This window comes from Ammospiza caudacuta, chromosome 1 (genome assembly GCF_027887145.1).
Source record: "Ammospiza caudacuta isolate bAmmCau1 chromosome 1, bAmmCau1.pri, whole genome shotgun sequence".
In the NCBI taxonomy this organism is placed as follows: Eukaryota; Metazoa; Chordata; class Aves; order Passeriformes; family Passerellidae; genus Ammospiza; species Ammospiza caudacuta.
Genome location: NC_080593.1, coordinates 143,253,722 through 143,274,064, shown reverse-complemented (window position 1 = coordinate 143,274,064; position 20,343 = coordinate 143,253,722). Strand labels below are relative to the sequence as shown.

Genomic DNA, 20,343 nt, shown 5'->3' with positions numbered 1-20,343 from the left:
GTGCAAACCAACTCTTTATAGAATCACAGAATTAAGGTTGGAAAAGATCTCTAGGTCCTTATATTCATTCAGGAAGTAAAACTATCTGTTTATATTTTGTTGCCACAATCTCTCTGCATGCCATCATTCTGTCTTAGATTACCTGCAACTCTCTTGTTTCTCTGAAACACCAGTTTCTTCTACCCATTTTACCTCTCACAGCTTTGTTTCTCATCCTGTGCTCTGTATTTCTACCTTTACTGAAAATTTATTCACTTGTAGAACTTTCATAGTGTGCTACTCATAGGCCCTCAAAACTACACTACCATTTCCCCCTTACTGAGGTTTTGTTTAAATGTGTGTCATTTTTAACAACTCTACTCATTAAAATTGACTGCATTTGCATATTGTGGCTGGAACAGGTTATCTGTACTATGCTAGTTATGTATCCTGAGCTTTTAGTTTCAACAAGTAGAGTGATTCTCCAATCTTGCAGAAATCTCCAGATTTATTGTGAGGGATATATGTAACATTTTCTACTCTGAACACACATTTCTACAGTATGAAACTTTGTCTGAAATATGACAAAGAAAAAGCCCAAACCCCATGGATGAGGATTTTCAGAAGCTTAAACAAAGACATTTAAGGTAAACTTAGTTGAGAAGAAAAATCCAAGTTAATTCAAGGTTAAAGGAGCATCTGCCTACTTACTGCCACGATATAAACCCTGATGAGCACCTTGACAGGGTGGTTTGGGGGGATCCCTTGCAGGATGCGGGGCTGCCCCCCATCCAGCAAGCTGCCATCCTCAGCACTTGGGTATATGCAGAAGGAGCCCTGGAAATACATGGAATTTTATCTCCCTTGAAACCAGATCAATTGCAATAAAAAACAACCCTTTGAATGAAAAAACCGTAACTCATGCAACTTATTTTGTGGTAGCCCTCACAGAGAACCCAAACTGCATTGCACCAAACATCACCTTTTAACATGTCTGTTCTCTCCAATATGGTACTATCATATTTAGATATTTACAAGGAGTATCTCTGTGCCTATTTTAAACTAATACCTGTAGGTCTTCCAAATCTAGTTTTCTTATCATAAATATTTTAAAAATAATATTTTTACCTTAACTGTATATTGGCAAATTAATAATTCCATTGAGTGAGTTTCATAAGAGTGTGAGAGGAATCCAGCTGTATTTTTGCAGCTCATATGAATCAATACTGACTCATCTTGCTGAGTAGCTCACACTGCCTGAAAGCACTAACAAGTCATTTGGACAGAAATCTGCATTGCAATCTAACTGAGACATCAATGAGTTTAATCAAACAAATCCTAATAACATTACTTAGGCTTTGAACTTTTCAGATTGCCTGATGGAACCCTGGATAAGGCTGTAGCTGTGAGGGCCCACACTTAAATTACACAAAATTACATGTAAGGTTCTGTAACTGAAAGTGTAGAAACCAAATTGCATTAGTGAAATCTGGACTAGATAATATCTCTTCTTCCCCTTCTGGAATTTCAAACTCCTTGTGATTCCTTATCTCAAAACAGAAGTGAACAGCTGCTGCTGGATGATGCTTTTTTCTATCAGATGATGGGAAAGGAAAAAGCTTTACTTAGATATAATAAAAATAATTCTATTTACAACAGACTAGCAATATTTATTTCTTTCATCCCTGGCATCCCTGAAATATGTATTAAAACCTAAAATCTCTAAATTATTCCCCATTTAATTAACATCAAAGCTTACCTTAAATTTTCCTATTATTCTGTCTTCAGCATCAGCATGAACTTCATCATTAGATTTTCCTCTGAAGAGCTGGAAAGTTTTCACCCAGTCCTCAAAGTTATTAAATTCACTCTCCAAATCTCCTTCATAAATCTTTGAAAATAGAGGAATGCTAAAATTTTGTGGTGCAGTGAATATATTTATAGCAACTTTTTTATTAGAGAATGAATAGAAATTCATTTTGACCCAAAATGCAGACTTTAATAAAAACCAAGGTTTTGCAGAAGTCCTTGAGGAAATAAGTTAATTCCCCATTTAAAACAGGACCAGTTTTGTCCTCAACCAAAGGCTTTCCCCAGATACTGAAATAACATTAATGCAGCAGGTGGAAGTGAATCTGGAGGGGCCAAAATGAACATTTGTAGCCACTGGTGTGAGTGAAAAACTGTGGATGTGCTGCTCTTTGCTTCTGTTTCCTTGCTGCAATGTGCCTATGTTGAACTGACCCATTCTATTGGGTTAATGCATCAAAACCTGAGAGCAAAGCAGAAAATAGTAAAGTGCTGTGGGGACAGAGCTTTAGGATATCTCAAAAGACCAAATAATTCTTCAAAGAACATGTTTTTTCAATACTCTCCCCCAGTAATTTATCAAGCATTAAATGGAAGGGTCTATACTGCTGCCATCTCTTAAAAAATGGAAACAGCAGTTCCAAATTCCCATTTATTCAGCCACAATCTAATCCAAACTGTTCTAATCTTTTCAAGCCTCTCATCTCTCCAGGCATTTTGCACAGCCCATATAGTTTTCTTTGAATTCCTTCTGTCATTACCCAATCAAATCTAAGCTGAGTATTATTTCCCATCAGGGAGGGTGCACTACCCATCACAGTAATGCTTTACACCTCTTTTTAAGGACATTCTTAATAGGCTGCAATATTTCTAACATGAAATTTGGGATTTCCAACTACAGTATTTTACATACAAACAACAAAACTGAATTTCTCTGAAGTTTCTCTGGGTTTGTCTACACCAATAAATTCTATGTCTTAAACCAAGCGGGCCACACCATGGTCTCCTCTGTGTCACTTGTGCTGAAGAGCTTTATCACTATAATTCATTGTATTTTATTCATTTTAAAGTGTCTGAAATATGTGTAAGGAGGGTTTGCCAAACTGTGATGTCAAACTTTGGAGAGACAGTGAATAACAACAGCCTTACCTCAGCCTTACTTTTCTCTTACCTGCAGTGTTGCTAGGTTTGGAGTTTCCTTCTGCATCCTTTTCAATGTCTTATCCTTCTTCTTTTTGTCTGGCTCATCCTCTATGATCAATGCTATGTGGTCAGAAGTCTGCTTATCTGCAGAAATTTAATGACATTGTCTATGTTTTAGTAAGCAAAGTACATAAAATGGTTCACACAGGGATGCAAAGTACATTTTTTAAAGATTCCTCCTTGCTTTTTCTCTATTCCTCTACTGCCAGACATAGGGATCCTCTCTTTTACCACTGGTGCTCCCAGGCAGGGAGGTGGCAATTTGTGCCCTCTGTGGCTGCCAGTGCTCATAAAGAGCTTGCTGGGCCAAGTGTGGTGGTGCCCTGTATGGCCCCCTCCCCAATGGCCACCTCCAGACCACCCTTCTCCTCCCTCTCTGACTCCTCCCCAGTCCAAATAAACAGATTTCATCAGCTTTCACATAAAATTCAAGGTTTATTTAAAATTGAAAACTGTTGTTTAGGCTGACAGCTACTTCAGATATCAGGATGACTGAAGTCCTTCTCTGCTTAATGATATCTCAAAATAGGGTGTATTTCACCTGGTGAAAGCCTGGAAGTGTGAGAAATGGGAGGAGGTACACCAGACTAAAGTCAGATTCCAAACACTGAGAGGGGATTTCCCAACAAAAAGAGGCTGAGCCCTCAAAAGTTACAGTGAGATGGTTCAGTTCTTTGGCTGAAGTCTGGATTTTGAGTTCACTTTACTTTCATTTTTTTGGAGTAGTTCCTGTGTGTTTAACAGCACTAAATATTTAATGTCAGAGATGTCCTATATGTATAATGCTTATCATCGCAGGTGAAAATTTGCAACAAAAATAATCAGAAGAGAATTTACAATTTATTTGACTGACAGGAAATTCATGTTAACACAACCCTGACTGTGAAGTTTTAACCTACCCATCATCTAATCAGCTGTAGAGGAAAGAACCCAGTACACCAACAGTACTCTGTTACCAGACATTAATTGGTGCCAGCAAAATAGTACAAAAGTGACACTAGAGACAGTATTGGTGCAAAATATTAGAAAAATGCAAATAATTTACTTACTGTCTTCAGGTTTTCCTTCACTGGAAAAAATTCCTTTTGCCTTTCAAAAGAAAAACACGATGGACAAACTCCTCATTATGAGTGTAATACCGAAAAGGAATTATTCAGCAGTAAATCTGCTTTTACAACATTGCTCATCTGTGAGAGTTCTGGACATGCTGGGTGACTCACCTTTTGCATTTTGAGCACAGAAGCATAGTATTTTGACCACCAGTCAATGACATTTTCAGCTGATTCATCTGCAATGGTTCTTTTTCTCCTCTTTGTTGACCGTCGGATAGATTTTTTAGTCTCCTACCAAACAATGGCAAAAGCACTAGAACTGATTAAAACTGATCACCTGACTCATGGCATTAGCATGAACAGCTGTATACACAGAAAATTTCAGCCTCCAAAAGTTAAACAAAATGCAATTTGAATTCCTGTCTCTGTCTTTTATTCCAAGACACATTGTAATCACTGTATTATTAAAGCTATCTCTGTATTTTCTACTGACTCTGCCATGACTTTACACATTGGAGACACTGCCACAGGAGCAACCCATACAACAGGCAAATCTACACAGATAATAAATAATGATCTTTCAAGGGATGCAAACATTCAGATACAAATTGGTTTCTCCAGCTTGAACCTGCAAGAATTTTAAGAACCTATCAGTGGAAGTAATGAAATTCTGTGGGGTCAAAGCTGCATTGTTAATTAGTTCTTTTGAGGGCCAGCAGGATAGCGTGGGTATCAACATCAATACCCAAAATCTCTAAACCTGGGGTCAACAGGTTATCACTTCTTAAGGAAGGGCTGAAGTCTGCAAGACTGCAGGAGGGAATAGCTGGTGCCTTCAGCTGTACCCACCTTGTGCTTCTTCTCTTTCCCTGGCTCAGAGGCAGAGTGCTCTGGCTCAGTGGCAGGAGGTGCTGTGAGGGATGGGTCTGGCTCTACCACTGTCCATTTACCCTGCTCCACCTCAGCATAGATGCCATCAGCTAAAAATGGATCTTCCTGAGGTAGTTCAGCAGGCTGGGATGACTCAGGGGAAGCTGAAATTGAAACTTTGCAAGTTAGGTAAGATTTTGCAGAAATACTGTCATTGCATTTGATGATCATCAAATAATTGTGATTAAGGGTTTGATCCTATGCTCAACACAATAAAGCACACTCCTAAGTGTAAACCTCTAAGAAGGACCTTTATCTTTTTATTTGGGGTCAGAATTGAGCACTTACCTTTCTCAGTTTCTGCAATGTCTACTCTGTTAGGTGCAGCTTGAAGACCTAATGGGGTTTTACATAGGAATTGCTTAAGACAGTTGATGGTATGTGTTCCAACAAGAGTACTCCTCCCAAATGCTCTCCAGTCAACCACACAGATGCTTAGTGGTGGATGCAAGAGTTCATTTTCAGGCAGCTCCTAGTGCAGGGGACAGACAGCAGCCTGAGAGAATTGCTAGAGACCATAGAACATGCCTGGAATATTTCTCATGCCCAGCAATAAGGCTTCCACTCTTCCCTCCCTTCTCTTCCTTAGCAATGAACATATTCATAATGCAAAATTAATTCAGCATAGGCAATATGATTTTGGTTTTCTGCAAAATCTAAAAATTTTGTTCTTTAAAATACAATTTTAACTCTTTAAAATACAATTTTAACTCTTTAAAATACAGAGTGGACTGTACAGACCATGCTGCTGGGATGAATCCCATGCTCTCATATTGAAGCATCTCTTGTTAGAATAAACTGGCACAATCAGGAGCGTCCAGAAGGATGAAATACAGTGTTGGAAGTTGTGAGTCCTAATTCCACTGTGCTTTGTTGAAGGCTCTCTGCCCTATCTGCCTCAGTTTGCCCAACAACGAGATGTGGGCCCTGGGTGGTTACATGCCTTCTAGGATGAACTACCAAGAGGAAAACAGCTCTTAGGACAGTACAGTAGGAGCTAAAAATACTGTAGGAACTGTACTTCAGTACCCATGTTATTGTTTTGATATACTTTTCTCAAGAGCAAATTGAACAATTTTGTTTTGCTGGTGACTGCTTCTGAAAGTGCCAGCTCTTATAACCAAACCAACAGGTGATACAATAATATGCAGTTCATAAAAGCAGGTGTGACTATGCAAGAAGATCCTGAGCTCAAAAGCCAGAAGTTATCAATCCCATTAATAACCCAGTAACACACAAAGGAAAGTTGCAAGAATGGAAAGACAACAAAGGAAACCAAATACTACCCAGCAAAATTAGAAAGGAGAAGGAAAAATAATAAATATATTTCTGTTAGCTGCCCACATGTTCCAACCTATCAGTAAAAATCTGATTGCAACACATTTTCTTATCTACATGGGACTTAATATCATCTTCTTTTATCATACGGTTGTATTATTTATCATATTTATCATATGGTTGTAGCAGAAGTCTTTTAAAGTATTTTCAAATCAGCTTTTGCACAAGAACTGATATCCCTTAGTATTTAATCAAGACACAGAATAAATTATTTTATAAGAAAGGAAGATTAATGGTAATTAACACCTTGTCGGACCAGAGAACAGACAGGCAGCATGCTGTACACACCACTTCAAACCAGTCTGCCAGGCCAGTGAAATTGGGGTTTTTCTTGTAGCTCTGTATGACAGAGGATTTGACTCCTTTCCCTGCACACTCGATGAGAACCTGGGGCCGATCCACGGACAGGAGCTGAACTTTCTTCAGCTCTCGAACGCCCCAGAACAGCACCTGTGGTGTGCAGAGAGAAACAGAGAGGAACAAACTCTGTCAGCCTGCAGAAACCCTGGCTTGCCATGGGCAAATGAGCTGACAGCAGCTGTGTGAAGGCTGCAGAATGAGTGGCAGTGAACAGTGAGGCTGGGCAGCATCAGGCATTGCAGTGAGAGGAAAAGCTGCCACTTTTCCCAGCTTTCTAATACCAGTCTACTTTGGACACAAACTGTACAAGGGAGAAGGGCAGGGAAGGTGTAGGCATTGGTACACAGGCAGAAGGCATTGTTTGGCTGAAGTCAGAGACGAAGCCTGTGAGGCAGCTGATGCCAAACTGCAGCTCCAGGGGTGCCATTTGCCAGGGGAAGCTCTCCATCTCCTGTGGACACTTCCTTGGCTGCACAGAGCTGGATCCACCAGCCTTGCTCTGCCACAAGAGAAGTGCCAGCAGGTCAGGACTGAGACACAGCCCCACTGTTCCCCTCAGTGGAAGCACAGCCTTGCATGACCTCATATGCTACTTCCATGTGAATCATATTGATCAAGACTGTAAAATCATCAGTTACTGCTACAGTTCAACAAGATAATAAAAGGAAATGAGGTTAGGAAAGGGAAATAGCCAAAGTATCTCACCTCCACTCTGTATTTGCTTAAAACAGGCCGTATGTTAGCTGGGACTGGGTAAATCTGGCCAATATCTGGTGGATCCAGGGGGGGAAGTCTGTCTGGATCTGACTCAGGAATCTGAAAAATGAAGCAATTGTAATTCAGGCTGGTTTTTGCACAAAAAAAAAAAAAAAAAAAAAAACAAACAGTATTGGAAGTATCTGTTGATAATGGCACATAGAACACACTAATTCAATCCCTTTTATAAGACAAGCTGCAGAGCAGAACTGGTGTGCTGTGAGAGGAATGTGACTTGAAATTCTTCCTCTCATGCTGTGATGCTAAAACACATGGCAGAAAAAGTATTCAATCGATTTGGTTTATGTGCCTTTCTCAAAAAAGGCTCCTTTTACCTAGTAGGACATAGTTTGCCCTAAAGACATGCATGTACTGAAGCACGGTAATTCTACTTACTAAAAATGGAAAGCATGGTAATTCTGTTTAACAAAAATCCTGAGCAAAACTGCTTAGAAGGCTTCCACAGGAAATTCTGGATGTGATCCTCTCTGCACCTTGTGACTCAGCAGGAAGGCTTCTCTAATGAACTTTGTCTGAAGCCCTCACTGTCTCCTGTGACACCACTATGAGGAAATATTCCATGTGGTGTTAGATTTCACCAGACATAATAATTATCATGATTAAAAGCCTGTTTTATCAGTAAGACATGTTATGGCATTCCACATTTTTCCCATTTCAGATTTCAGAATAAGCTGTTCTAGGTTTTCAGCAGTTAATTTACCTTTAGCTGATAGCTCTGCAAATTTCAGTGAAATTGCCTGAAATCCTGGCATGATAGATCCCAGTCCTAAATTTTCCTTTTGTCTTGCAGCTGGAAACCATGCAATATTTCTTTTAATATAGTAGGGGTATCTAAAACCTCAACCTCCCTAATCCAATCCTTATTATTCACCTTTTCATTTCCCTAAAAGTGAAAGCAATATGGGAGCTTCAAGGCTGGTAATCAGGGCCCTGTGCTACTCCAAACAGCAGCTCATTGCAATGGCAGTGAGATTTTCACAGTTTCTCAGGGCAGAGCAGGGTTTAGGGCAGGGCAAGTGACAGGCAAAGAAGGCTGACAGCCTGTGAAGTGTGGCAGGGGTGTGTGTGTGGGCAGTGGCCTCTAACAAGGGGGAAGGGGTGACAGGAATTGCATGGGGACTATGAAGCCCAATGGCTCGTAGTTCCTATTAATTCAAGATATCACGGACTCTGATGCCATGGCAGCTTTGTGAACCCCAGGGTGTAAAAGTGTAATTGTTGAGAACGTCAAATTTACCTCCAAAAGCTCAAATGTGGCAAGAAGGTCTCCTCCTGAAAGACTTCCACAGTGCACTGGGTGATAACAAAGTTTTGGTGGTTCATAGTTTTGATGAGCAAGTCTCACCACAGGGGCAGCCACTGTAGACCCAATATATTCTGCCTTACCCTAAATAAAGGAGAATACAGGGGTCAAATGCATTTGGATTTCACAATAGTTACAGGATCTGAGATGATGCAGAGTTAGTATTTATGAAAAAAACCCTTCTGAAGGAAAGTCCAAGGTAAGATACAAGGCAGCTATGAAGAGGAAGAGTTGAGTACTTATTAGCTCTTCAGTGTATCCAAAATTTCTGAGGTCTGTATTTAGTCAGTGAGACTGCATCAGAGTCTGCATGGTCTTGACCAGGACTTAGGTACAATATTTACAGCAGAGCTCAGGGAGCCTGGGGGCAAGATGCTTCTGATTTCTGTAAACTGGTGTTTGGGAGCAAGATTCACTCGGGGAAAATAAAAGGCCACATCTTTGCAAGGCCATGTAGTGAATCTCAGGGCTGTTCTCAGATGTTAAACTGCAAACCCCAGTAGCACTGAGCTCTCTTCAGCAAGGTGATCCATTTAAAGCCTATTCAGTGACTCAGCTTTGCTTTCATGCTTGCAGTAGGTTGTAAAAGCCCAGGTTTTTAGTGAGAAGAACTCTGAGTTTACCACTGCATCATCATCGTACAGCTCGATGACAATCTCTGGTGGGAACTGGGCGATCTCCTCTTTGTCACCGTGAACCACAATGTTGTTGAAAAGCAGGGTCTGGTTCCAGGTGGGGGACAATGTCTGAGAAATGATCTAATGGAAGAGAGGGATTATTTATTGAGTTGTTTGGTTGAGTACCCTTCAGCAGGACGCGCTCATCTGCTGGTGACCTCCTTTTCCACAGCCTGAGCAATGCCATGGCTGAGACACCACACTTTTCAGCAGGAGAATATGAATCCTTAACTATGAGGCTGGTACCTCCAATTTCTCCATTTCCCTCTCTGCCTCACAAATCCCTAAAAGCATATCAATACATGACAACCAGTCTGTGTAGACAAACTTCAGTATTAAAGTTAGAGGAAAGCTGTTGCTTCAGGAGAGCAGGCTTATGCCAAGTGCTATTAAAATAAAGTTTTTCCCCAACTGAGGCCAGTTTTCACTTCTCCAGGGCACATTTTTTCAATCTTATTTTTAGTTCTGTGTAACGACACTTAACACTTTATGAAAAGGAAAGAAGATATTTTCATGAATCACTCATAGGAAATCAGAAGTTTTTAATTTGTTGTAATTTGAATTAGGTGGATGCTTATAGCATTTCCTCATAGAGAATGTTTTACCTGCCCAGGCAGAAAATATATTTAACAAAGATAACAGTTAAAGAGGAAAAACATGCCAACTGCAAAATTACTCATAACCTGCTCTCATTATTTTGAATGGAAATAAGGTTCTTTACCATTTATTGGATCTTAACTGACACTTATGAAAATATGCAAGTTATCAGCTGCAACATTTTATTCAGGCAGTGAATAAACTTAACACTTCTGTGCCTATAAACACATATTTTTCTGGGGCCAAATTCTACTTTCCAGAATCTGGTGCATCTAGACACTGATTTAATTTGATTCATTCATCATCTTCTATTAGAAGTTAAAATCACATTACAGGAAAAAATCAATTAATAACCCTGAGGCAGAAGTAGCACAAGCAGGCATTTACAATTTAGAGAAGGGTTTTTACTTTTTCTCCCTTTGGCATATGCAACAGAACTTGCTTTGTAACAGAATAAAATTTCAGAGGAATATTAGAATTAATTGAAACAGTTTTCTGTGAAGTTTTATGGGGAGGGGCTGGATGGGAGGGTTAAATATTTTTTCTGAAGCAAGACTGCATTTGGTGTGAAGCAAGACCACATTTGGCTCAGCAAATTCTGTTTGTGGCATGATTGTCAGAATTCCTGCCCAATTTTATCTCCAGAGTAATTATAAAGGGCTCAGGACGTTTGAAAGTCTCCATGTTCTGTGAGGAACCATCCTCCTGCTCACTTGCCCAGGCTGTACCTCAACCCTTCTTGCTGAAACTCTGTAGAAGTTTCCATTTCTCTCTAGAGGCCCCACAGGAGCCCATTTGATCCCTGGAGTTTCCAGAGGGAGATGGGAGATGCCCATTCCCTACTGGGCATATTTTAACAGCCTTTAAGTCTCCCAGCTCTCTGTTTTCAGCTCATTCCCATTTTAAGGCTCTACAACCACCAGTGGGCTTTGCCATATTCCATCACCAAGGGCTGTGCTGGCTCACATGGCCACAGGAGCCAGGGAAAAGTTTTCACTCTGCTCAGTGACTGAATGCACAGGCTGGAGGAAAAGAGAACCATGAGGGTTCATCCTTATAACCACACTGATACCTAGCAATGACAACTGTCCAAATTCAAAACACAGAAATAAAGATGTGAAGAAAGGAACACTTGCTACAAAAGTCCCAGTAATCCCAGAGAATCTGATATCTGAGCTAAAATAAACTAGTAGTGCTGCACCTCTTATTAGAGTAGTGGGTAACATGTAAACTTGTGCCTGTTTGCAGAGCACTTTCAAGATCAGCTCTTTAACAGCAGCCATCTAACTTTTCCTGCTAGGTAGTTCCTTGCAAAACCAAGATTTTCCCTTTTCATATCTTAATTCTTAAAGAAAACCCAAACAAACCAAACCCAAAAAACCCAAACCATTTTCAAAAGAGTTTTCAGTACCCAAAAGAGGCTTTGGAATTTACCTTTGTGGTCTGGCAGTGTGATGTGAAAGTAACTTTTGCAAAAGGATCAGAAAGTCCGGTGCTGTCAGCAGCAATGAGCCCCCTGGCCTGGTACATGTGGGCTCTCAGCTGGAAGAGGTGCAGGGCTGCATCAAGGCAGAGAAAACAGCAACATCAGCTCCATGAAACTGCAGCACATGGGCAGGGGGGAGAGTCACCAGCTGCTCTCCAACCAGGATCTGACAAGGGGAACTGTTGCTGGTGCTGTCTCACCAAAGAAGCACCTGAGACACTCAGAAGTTGTGCAAGACATCTGAATTCACCTGAAATCAATTATGTAGGTCTCTACTGCAGGGCTATTAAGTGTCAATTTTTATTGGCCAATTTTTTATTATCTGCCATCACTCTTATGCACTAGGCGTTCTACGCATCATCAGGAGAACTCAGGGATGCTTCCTCTACAAGGAGACAGATTCATGGGACAGGGAACAGAAATCCCAAGTGAACAAGTTCCTTCTTTCCCTGACATCTACAAAGTGTCAGTGGCAGAACTGATGACTTGGCAATGAAGCCAGCCTTTTCTGATGAAGAACCAAAGCCATTGTCATTTTAGAACAGCTACTTTATACAGGGGTTGTGCCACAGTGAACCAGAGCTTTTGGGGCCATTTCTCTTAATTGTTAATGGGGAGAAGAAAGAGTGCCTTACTTTTATACAGCAGGCAAGCAGAGGAGGGCAGCCCACTGTGCCCTGAGTTAGTGTTAGATGATAATTCAATCTCATATCCTACAGGCAAATTGTCCATGGCACTGTGGGCATAGCTGCTGGGTCCAAGCCACAGGTAGATGTCCACCTTTGCTTGCACAGTCCAGCCCAGAGGGCGCTTGCCTGGGAGCTGAAATAAAAATCCAATGTTACCAACAAGCTCAAGAGAGATGGCTGGGTGCTGAGTAAAATAAAGAAGCATTCTCTGAGCTTGGCATTTCTTCACAGTGAGTGGCCCTGAAACTCATTTAGCACAAGAATCTTCTGGGATTCTCAGGGAAGGAATTAGTAGTTTGCTCAACTAACAGTCTATGTAAACTGCATAATGCAAATATGCACAGCTTTGTACAGACTATCTTACAGCTGCACACATATAAGTGCTATTTTATCCCCTACTTTGCCCAGGCTTCAGCCCACTTTCCATTTCATGCATATCCAATAGTTAGTCCCATGTATTACTAAACATTGTGCCATTGGGCAGGTCAGAAAACAAAATGTTACTAGTCTTGACTTATTATTCCCTTTTTCTTCCTTCCCACTTCATCTTGATCTGCTAAGTTCAGAGTTCAGTATTGTCTGTTCCTAAGGTAATTCCTGATACTGAAGGGGCTGGATAGTTATTTGCAGAATATTTTATTTCATGCAGGCAAACAGTACTTTGCTTAGCAAGCACCTATGGCAAGTATCTCAGGACCTTGAATGTTTTTATGTGTTCTTTAGCTGTGCCTTATGGGAGTATTCTCAGAAGTCCAAGGTGAAAAACCACTAAAAAGTCATTATATGAAGTTACTGCTGTCTGGAGTATTTGGGTTTTTCCTGATGGTCACAGTAACAATTACACTGCACAATATTCCACTCTAGGACCTACTGGTCACACTACTTTGTAGGCTTATATCCACTAGGGCTTTCCTTTATCATGAATAATCCCATAACAGGTTTTTTGCACATATATTGTGCAAACTTAAGCATGTTTTAAATAGAAAGTATAAATAATTCCTGTATTACCTCTGAATACCTAGGTTTCCTCACTGAGTTGCTGATCTCTCACCAGTCTTCTCACAGGCTTTCATGTGCTGCATTCTGATGTTTTTGTCAGCAAAGAGGCTGTACCTTTTCTATTTGTTTATGAATACAGCCATTGATGAACAATGTTCTATACTTCCCATAACAAGTAGTGAGGGAATTAATTACTCATACATCAAAAGCCTGGCAATGATAGAGTGACTAAAGAATGACAAGTATAAATGTTACAAGCAAATATTAATAACTGATGGATACAAATCTGTACATAATTTTTATATTACAAAGATTAATCTGTAAAATACTGTCCCTGGAAGAAATCTGAATACCAAATTCTCCCTAGGCATTACCTGTTTGCAGTGTGCCACAGACTTACCTTCAGGAAATGAGTTTTAATCTTCCCACAGTCCTTGCCTCTCTGCTCTTTTGCTGGGGAGTAGAGGATGTTTTTTGCTGGGACTCTGGCATATGCAACTCTTTTGTTGTTGCTGATCATCCAGATGAACACATCAGGCACTGTATGCTGTGGCTGTTAAATGAGGCATATTGAACTAAAACTGAATTCTTTCTATGAGCCACCAACATCATATTTTTATTGAAGCACTCTTTCTAAGAGTAAGAGCTGATGCCCTCACGGCTCCTGTGGAGTGGCAGATATGCCTCTGAATTAAATGTCACTTCATGCTTTGCAGTCCGTACCTCAATTTCTAATACAGCTGAAGGTAAAGAGCTTTATAGAGTGATTAAGGATTACTTCATAATTGCAGGAGAAACTAAAATTAAGAATGTGGGTATGTCTCTGTCCCAGAAAATAACTTAACCACAGACCATGTAAGCAACTACCATGGAAATATCACCAATTTCATCTATACCAGCAAACCAAAAAGGAGCAGGACCAAGCTCAAACACTGGCATGTGATCATCTTTTCTGCTTGTGACAATGCTCAGTGAGACTGCCTTGCCCTGTCCCATATAATGTTCCCCAAACAAAACTGTAAAACAGACCAGCCAAGGGGTTGTTCCCTGAAGGAACTGTAAGCAGGCCCACTCTATTTTAAGAAGGAAGAGAATTTGTGTGTAGGATGCTAACCAAGCCACTGTGCCACTTGCTCTCTGTGCCAGGGAACAGCCATGGCCCTCTTTGGTTTGCTAGCACAGGCAGCTCTCAGAGGCACAGCTTTCCAGAGGCTGGATTTTGGCCCAACCAAATATATAAATTTTTCTGTCATTCTCAGGCTAAATGATATAGGCACCCCAAGCTCATATCAGTCCCAATCCATACAGGTGTCCATAGAGGTGGAGACATTTCATATCACAAACCTGGCTTCTCCAAGCCATCATGTATGGAATGACCCTATTTAAAAAAAAATATCTGTGGTTTAGCCTCTCCATACCACACAGCCCAGTATTTCCTACCCTGCTTTGATAACAGCTCCATTTAATGCAAAAGATAATAAGATCCAGATATCTGAAGGAGAACTCTTTGGACAACCAAGCCAGAAGTTATTATTCACATGGGATTATGAAAATAATTTTTTTCTGAATTCTGTGTGGATTACCTCATCAACCAAGAATCGAATTTTGTCTATAAAGCTCTGAGTCTCACGGATCATTTCATCCACTGGCATCTTCTTTTTCTGCTGCTGAATGATTCCCTTGGCATCACTGGACATTGCTTCCTGCAGTGAGGAAAGACAATATATACTTTTCATCTGTTATCAAGTAGTTTGAAGTGGAAGAGAAACAGTCTTTGATTCAAGTTGAAAAGAGAAGATGGGAGATGCTTTGTTCAATGTTTGTCTTTGTTTGTCTGTATACTGCATGTATGGAAGTCCCAAACAACATGTGATTGCCACCTGGATATAATGGGGTTTGATCCAGACAGAAGGCACAATCTTTTGTGCTACAAAGAGTAAAAAAAGGTAACAAATATTCAGATGACCTCCACATAGTTTTGTTTCTTCTCACTGGTTCCCTGGAGATTACTAGGTCAAGTGAGGTTCTCCTTCTAAGGTCCTTACAAAGGCCAGACTTTACTAGTCTTGAAGTTCAGCATCGCCACAGCAGTAAATCTGTAAAATTGTAAATTTGGTGCTTTTCCACTGAACTCAGCATCATTCCATTTTAAGATGCTTGGATGAGAAAAATAATCTGATTATTATAATGCCTTATTGGTATTTAAAAACAACACCTTCTGATTGATTTTAGTGTATCTGACAGCTCTTTATTAAGTACAATGGGATTTATTAAAATAAATGCTCATGGATACTATATTCATATGAATTACAAAGCATTCCCATATAGGGCAATCAAATAGAAAATAAAATAGAAGAAAAAACCCCAAGCAGTGTGCTTTCAGTAATCATCATTGCATCAATGCTTATAGGAAAAGAACAGCACATACCAGCTCTTGCTTGAACAGCATGAGCCTCTTTTTGTCCAAAGCAGTGCAGTTCAACCCTCTGGGCTTCTTTTCAGCAATGACCATGAACGCCCTAGGACACAGGAATAACAGGGGCTATAAATCTGTTATTTTTTTTAATGTGAGAATACTAATGTGCTAAAATACATTGGAATGTTCTGTGTCTGCTGTAGTACATGAACCAGAAGACAAAGGTGCTGAAAATCTCTAAAACATCATGTACCTATAAGATTAAAGGAATAGAATCCAAAACCTCGGCACCATACTTCCCAGAAATGGATTAATAATATCTAGAAATAAGGGCTTATATCTATTTTGAGCCCAATCACGTCATTTGACACAGAGTCCACTGGATCTATACCAATATGTGACATCCTTTGTTTTTATATTAACTGTGGTTGTTGTTTTTAGTGTATCTATCACACACTTTATTAAATCCTACTTATCACCTATACAACGTATTCTTAGAGTTCTGAAAGCCAAAATAATATGACAATGATTGGCAGTCATCTATTGTCAATATTGAATATGGAAAATAACAATAAATATTTCCTCTGTCTAAATAGAAACTGCAATTTGGGAAGGTCTTTGCTTTTACAGCAAAATAAATAAAATATATAGCTTAGTAAGTTTACTGTACTTTTTAAAAATTATCATCGGTTTCCTTGTCTAGCCTTGAATTTGTAGCCAACATTAAATTTAATTTTCTGTATGCACCTAGTAAAGGTTATTACCTGCTTTGATTGATAAAACCATTTAGGGTCTTCTTCATTTTCTCCTCAGCTGCAGTCTCTGAAACCTTGATCAAGTCCTTTACTTGCTCTAATGATTCTTCCTATGAAAAACACATGAGAAAGCCATTATGCACAGGAGGGCACTTTGTCATTCTGTCGGTGTTTCAGTGCCATTTATGACTAGCAAGAATGAGGGAGGTGATTTTGTGCCCTGACAGGAAGAACCTTTGATATATCACTACACTTGAAGTGCACAGAGAAAAGACTCCAGCAGCATGATATATTTTGACCTTTTCCCAGTCTTTCCAATTACTTGTCCAAGCTATTACTGCTTGGAGCAACTTTGTGTTCTTAGTTCTTTGAGGAAGATCAATAATTTGGAAACATTATCCTCTAGGTAGGAGAAAAAAATAGTTCTTGGTTCTGTTTCTAATCCTGATGCCTAACTTTAGCAAGATGCTGGAGTTAACATCTTAAAATTCATTGGTCACTTGAATCCATACGTAAGGTCCATCACAAAACCTACTGTTATCCATGAGGAATGGAGTCTGTTCTTAAAAGCTAAAATAAATATCTGGATTTTCAGCAAGGCCTGTGGGTGTTCGGTGTACTGACAAACATTATCTCTCCACATTCCCATATTCAGATGTTTAATATTCAAATATCTGAGTTCAAAATGTTTGGTTATAAGTCATTGTCCTCTCCTGATACAACCTGGCATAAGTATGACTTCAGCATTGTTCCTCATGAGATATATATGGATAAATGAGGGATGAATCAGAATCTTAATCAGACTCTTAATTGAGTGCCCCACATTAAAATATTTAACACTAGGAGTCACTTAAAAAAAAAAACAAACAACAAAACCTACTTTTTTGAGACTGTTGATAGTCAACTTTAAACAAAAGCAGAAAAAACCATCATTATGGGAAAACACAGTGACTAGGACATCAGAGTGACTGCCCATCAGATTATATGCTTTTCTGTCTCTGTCAATGTTTTATGAAAACTAGAGCAAATATTGTCCTTTAATGACGCCCCAGTATAAATATAAGGCAAGAAGACATTAGAGAAAGAGCCATAGGAGACAAAATTACTCTGTATCTCATAATTTAATTGTTTGAATATTATTACAAAGAATAAAACATTGCTGAGGAAGGAAAGCAGACCTATGGCCAAAAATAATTGTGGTTAGGAATACTTGAGCAGCTCTAACAGTTCAAAGAAATTTGGGAAAAGAAAGTGTTTATATCAACTGCTTTCTCACAAAATGAACAACAAGAAATGCAGCTGGGAGAAAATTCTGAAGGCCTGATTTGGAAAGTGTGGCCTCTCACTGCTGTACTTTGCTGAGTACATGAGCCTGGGAGGATGGCTGCCCCTTACCAGGTGATCTGCCATTTTCTCCAGAGTGTTGGAGGAGTACAGCCTGAAGGTCTGGCTGCCCCAGTGGCTCCTCACACAGACACAGGGCTTCCTCTCCTCGTATGGCAGGTACTGGTAGTTCCTGTGGAAACAAGGCAGGGAGCAGGTCATGAAGGGGACAGAGCAGGTCAAGGGGACGCAGAGCAAAGAGAAGTTGTGTGGTGCTCTCACAGCACAGAAGCTGCAGGCACAACAGGATGTGTTCTCACATGCTAACAAGTACATTTTGCTTGGGAATGGCAAACACAAACATCATTTTGTGCTACCAGTGAGATTCTTGAAGAGAAACAATTTGAAGTCAATGGATCTAATTTCAGTGCTTTCCAGGGTGGGAGAAAAGCCAAAAAAAAAGGCATGCAGGAAGCTCTTAAATACTATTAATGGTGGGAAACTACAAGGGGGAAAGGAGCAAAGATTAATATCTGATCACATCTTCAAAAGCAATGGTTCCACACACTGCACAGTGGGAGAGCCATGTCAGAGTCTCAACACCATATTCCTTTCACAAGATGCTCTTTTTCAGAGTTTGTGGAGACTGACATTCCCTATCAGAAACTGATCTGCAAGGCCTGCTTAGTAAAAGTAATACAAAGCTCATAATAACTCAGTGATAAAATGCATCCACTGATCTCTCTTCTCACACTTTTGATCTTAAATCCAAGGTCTTGGTATCCAAGGTACTCCGAGGTATTGATTCTTGTATCTCTGCTTTCTTTGTGGGTTCAGCTGCAGGAGTGACTTGCACTGGAAAAAATGAGCAGGAGGCCAGCATATCCAGAGTCTCTGCAAACCTGCCACAAAGCTGATGCTTTGATTAGATCTGCAGCAGGTACCATGCCAAGTCCATGAACCCCATAAGCACATTGTCCTCCTGTATATAAATACTAGAGCTTTATGAAACTTCATTGCTCAGCCACACTGGATTTAGCAATAGAGGTCTCCTCATTTTCCATACCAATGGTGGGACAGTGGAGACCTTTTCAATGTGTATGAACATTTGCAAACCACTTCATGTTCCTCTGGCCATGGCTCAAATAGCCTCAGATAGTCCCAGTGATTTCAGATAGAACTGAAATCCACATGTTAGATCACCAAGCCAAGACCATGGAAACCAAACCACTTTTTGCTCTTGAGTGTCACATCAATGACTTCAAACTTCCACACATCCCAAAGAGGTTTATGTGTGAATATTTTCTGTTTAAAAAGATTACTATCTTCCCCATAACATCATTTGACTGCCTTATGTGATATCAAAAGAGAACTTTCCACTAACTTTCTCCTCAATAACCTACAACAAGGTGAGGATTACCCATTGAATTTGGTGCAAAGCAGAGCTACACAGGCCTTGGGTGTCATTACTTCTGGTGTTTTCAGAAGGAAGAAAATCAATTCAACCGTCTCCCCAGGCCTGAACTTCTTAACCTGAAATTCATAGAGCTTATGAACCTTTTTATTGGATTTACTAAGAGTATATAGCCATGAAAAATTCAAATGGAAAACTGAAAATTCAGGTCTATTATTCCCACTATTACAATTTTGAGGAATTGCTTTTTCAGTTTTAGCTTATACTTAGTTTGAGTTTTAACATATGTGTGGAAAACTCCTGGGAGTTTCATGGTGTCTGCTTTAGAAGTCATATTACTCTGCTTGTTCCTTTAATTAGTTCATGTTTTTAATCTCCAAAATACACTTTCCTTTTTGTTTTCTATTGTTCATTTATGAATCTAAAATGCAGTTTTTCTAAAGTACTGGATATCCCATTAAGTACTTATTAATACTAAAAATATCCAGTGGCGAGACCACCAAGACATAATTATGGGAAGACAGTGAAAAACTCATTAATTGGTATCTGTGGCTGACCAAACTCTTTTAAATACCACAGGAGGAAATAAAAGATGCAGCATTCTACATAAATTTGAGGAAAAGGGATCTTTAATGAGAGAAAACTTCAATAAGTCCAAGTGCCGAGTCCTGCACTTCGGCCACAATAACCCCCTGCACCGATATAAGCTGGGGACGGTGTGGCTGGACAGTGCTCAGGTGGAAAGGGACCTGGGGGTGCTGGTTGACAGTCGATTGAATATGAGCCAGCAGTGTGCCCAGGTGGCCAAGAGGGCTAATGCCATCCTGGCCAGTATCAGGAACGGTGTGGCCAGCAGGAGCAGGGAGGTCATTCTTCCCCTGTACTCGGCACTGGTGAGGCCTCACTTGGAGTATTTTATCCAGTTCTGGGCCCCTCACTTTAGGAGGGACGTTGAGATGCTTGAGCGTGTCCAGAGGAGGGCAACGAGGCTGGTGAGGGGCTTGGAGCACAAGCCATATGAAGAGCGACTGAGGGAGCTGGGGTTGTTTAGCCTGGAGAAAAGGAGACTCAGGGGCGACCTCATCACTCTCTTCAACTTCCTGAAGGGTGGCTGTGGTGAGCTGGGGGTCGGCCTCTTTCTCCGGGCGACAACGGATAGAACAAGAGGACACAGTCTCAAGCTGCACCAAGGGAGATGCAAGTTAGAATTAAGAAGGAAGTATTTTACAGAAAGAG

The 20,343-nt window shown here is 40.2% G+C and overlaps 1 protein-coding gene across 1 annotated transcript in view; it reads right to left on the bottom strand.

Annotated features, from left to right (window-relative positions):
• Positions 1–20,343, bottom strand: part of FER1L6 (fer-1 like family member 6) — a 64,509-nt gene that overhangs the window by 16,662 nt on the left and 27,504 nt on the right. The window contains exons 14-31 of the mRNA XM_058808673.1: positions 17,766–17,886; positions 16,380–16,480; positions 15,628–15,718; positions 14,783–14,902; positions 13,600–13,752; positions 12,147–12,333; positions 11,460–11,584; positions 9,375–9,509; positions 8,686–8,835; positions 7,377–7,487; positions 6,600–6,761; positions 5,262–5,445; positions 4,893–5,077; positions 4,212–4,334; positions 4,041–4,080; positions 2,960–3,075; positions 1,739–1,870; positions 691–816 (exon numbers count right to left, since the gene is read on the bottom strand). Of these exons, the coding sequence (XP_058664656.1) occupies positions 691–816; positions 1,739–1,870; positions 2,960–3,075; positions 4,041–4,080; positions 4,212–4,334; positions 4,893–5,077; positions 5,262–5,445; positions 6,600–6,761; positions 7,377–7,487; positions 8,686–8,835; positions 9,375–9,509; positions 11,460–11,584; positions 12,147–12,333; positions 13,600–13,752; positions 14,783–14,902; positions 15,628–15,718; positions 16,380–16,480; positions 17,766–17,886 (2,362 nt within the window). The remainder of the gene's footprint in view (positions 1–690; positions 817–1,738; positions 1,871–2,959; positions 3,076–4,040; positions 4,081–4,211; positions 4,335–4,892; positions 5,078–5,261; positions 5,446–6,599; positions 6,762–7,376; positions 7,488–8,685; positions 8,836–9,374; positions 9,510–11,459; positions 11,585–12,146; positions 12,334–13,599; positions 13,753–14,782; positions 14,903–15,627; positions 15,719–16,379; positions 16,481–17,765; positions 17,887–20,343) is intronic.